The 1,439-nt window shown below is 64.6% G+C and overlaps 1 protein-coding gene across 1 annotated transcript in view; it reads left to right on the plus strand.

Moving 5' to 3' along the window:
• Positions 1-1,439, plus strand: part of LOC114068938 (protocadherin gamma-B5-like) — a 12,233-nt gene that overhangs the window by 7,719 nt on the left and 3,075 nt on the right. Inside the window, exon 2 of the mRNA XM_027905414.1 lies at positions 33-1,433. Coding sequence (XP_027761215.1) covers positions 33-1,433 — 1,401 coding nt within the window. The remainder of the gene's footprint in view (positions 1-32; positions 1,434-1,439) is intronic.

Raw genomic sequence — 1,439 nt, forward strand, 5'->3', positions numbered from 1 at the left:
TGCGCTCGCTGCTTGGAGCGGCTGCAAGGCAGGCAGGGCAGCGGCAGGAGCCGTCCGAGCGCCGAGAGCCGGCGCTGGCGACAATGGCGGGCGGGCGGAGGCAGAGGCGCGGGCCGGCCGGCGGGCGAGCGCTGCTGCTGCCCGCTGTGCTGCTGTGCCTGTGCTGCCGGGCGGCGCCGGAGCGGCTCCCCTACGCCATCCCCGAGGAGCTGCCCACAGGCTCGCTCGTGGGGCCGCTGGCACGGGACCTGGGGCTCAGCCCGGACGAGCTGTCGGCGCGCAAGCTGCGGCTCAGCGAGGACAAGCAATACTTCACCGTGAACGAGGAGAACGGGAACCTGTACGTGAACGAGAGGCTGGACCGGGAGGAGCTGTGCGGCGAGTCGGCGTCCTGTTCCGTCAGCTTCGAGGCGCTGGTGCACAACCCGCTCAATGTTTTCCACATCGAGGTGACCATCAAAGACGTGAACGACAACTCCCCGTCTTTCAGCAAGGCTGCTCTGGAACTCGAGATCGGTGAATGGACACTTCCAGGTGCCCGTTTTCCTCTGGAGATGGCACAAGATGCAGACGCGGGAAGCAACTCACTGCTGACTTATGAGCTCACCAGCAACCCATCCTTCTCTCTTGCCCTGAAGGAGAGACCAGGTGGAAAAAAGCAGCCGGAATTAGTGCTGGAGAGAGCGCTGGATCGGGAGAAGCAGAGTTCCTTTGAGCTGGTGCTGACGGCAGTGGATGGAGGGGACCCTGCGAGGTCCGGAACTGTCCAGATTCGTGTCAACGTGACGGACGCCAACGACAACCCACCCGTGTTCAGCAAAAGTGTATACGAGGCGCGAGTGGCGGAGAATCTGCCGGCGGGGTCGCTGGTGCTGAAGGTGCGGGCCACAGATGCGGACGCGGGATCCAATGGGCGGGTCTTCTACTCCTTCGGTTCCGTCCCGGCCGGGATCCGTGAGTTGTTCACAGTCGAGAGCGAGACCGGCGAGATCAGAACTGTGGGACCACTCGATTTCGAGAAGAAGAGTAAATACAGCTTTGAACTGGAGGCGACGGACGGAGGTGGGCTCACCGATCACTGTGAAGTGAAGATAGACATCACGGACGACAACGACAACGCACCCGAGATCACGATTCTGTCGCTGTCGAGCCCGGTGCCCGAGGACGCGCCAGCCGGCACCGTGGTGGCCCTGCTGAAAATTCGGGACAGAGACTCCGGCGAGAACGGTGAGGTGTCGTGCGAGCTGTCGGGAGAGGCTCCGCTGTCGATCGTGGCGTCGTCGGGCGGCTCGTACAAGGTGGTGACGGCGAGCGCGCTGGACCGCGAGCAGGCGTCCGAGCACCGCGTGACGGTGGTGGCCCGGGACCGGGGCAGGCCGGCGCTGTGGAGCGAGGCGGAGCTGGTGCTGGAGGTGTCGGACGTGAACGACAACGCGCCG

This window comes from Empidonax traillii, unplaced genomic scaffold, assembly GCF_003031625.1.
Source record: "Empidonax traillii isolate 1590-97213 ecotype Southwest subspecies unplaced genomic scaffold, ASM303162v1 scaffold1152:size184241, whole genome shotgun sequence".
Classification (NCBI taxonomy): Eukaryota; Metazoa; Chordata; class Aves; order Passeriformes; family Tyrannidae; genus Empidonax; species Empidonax traillii.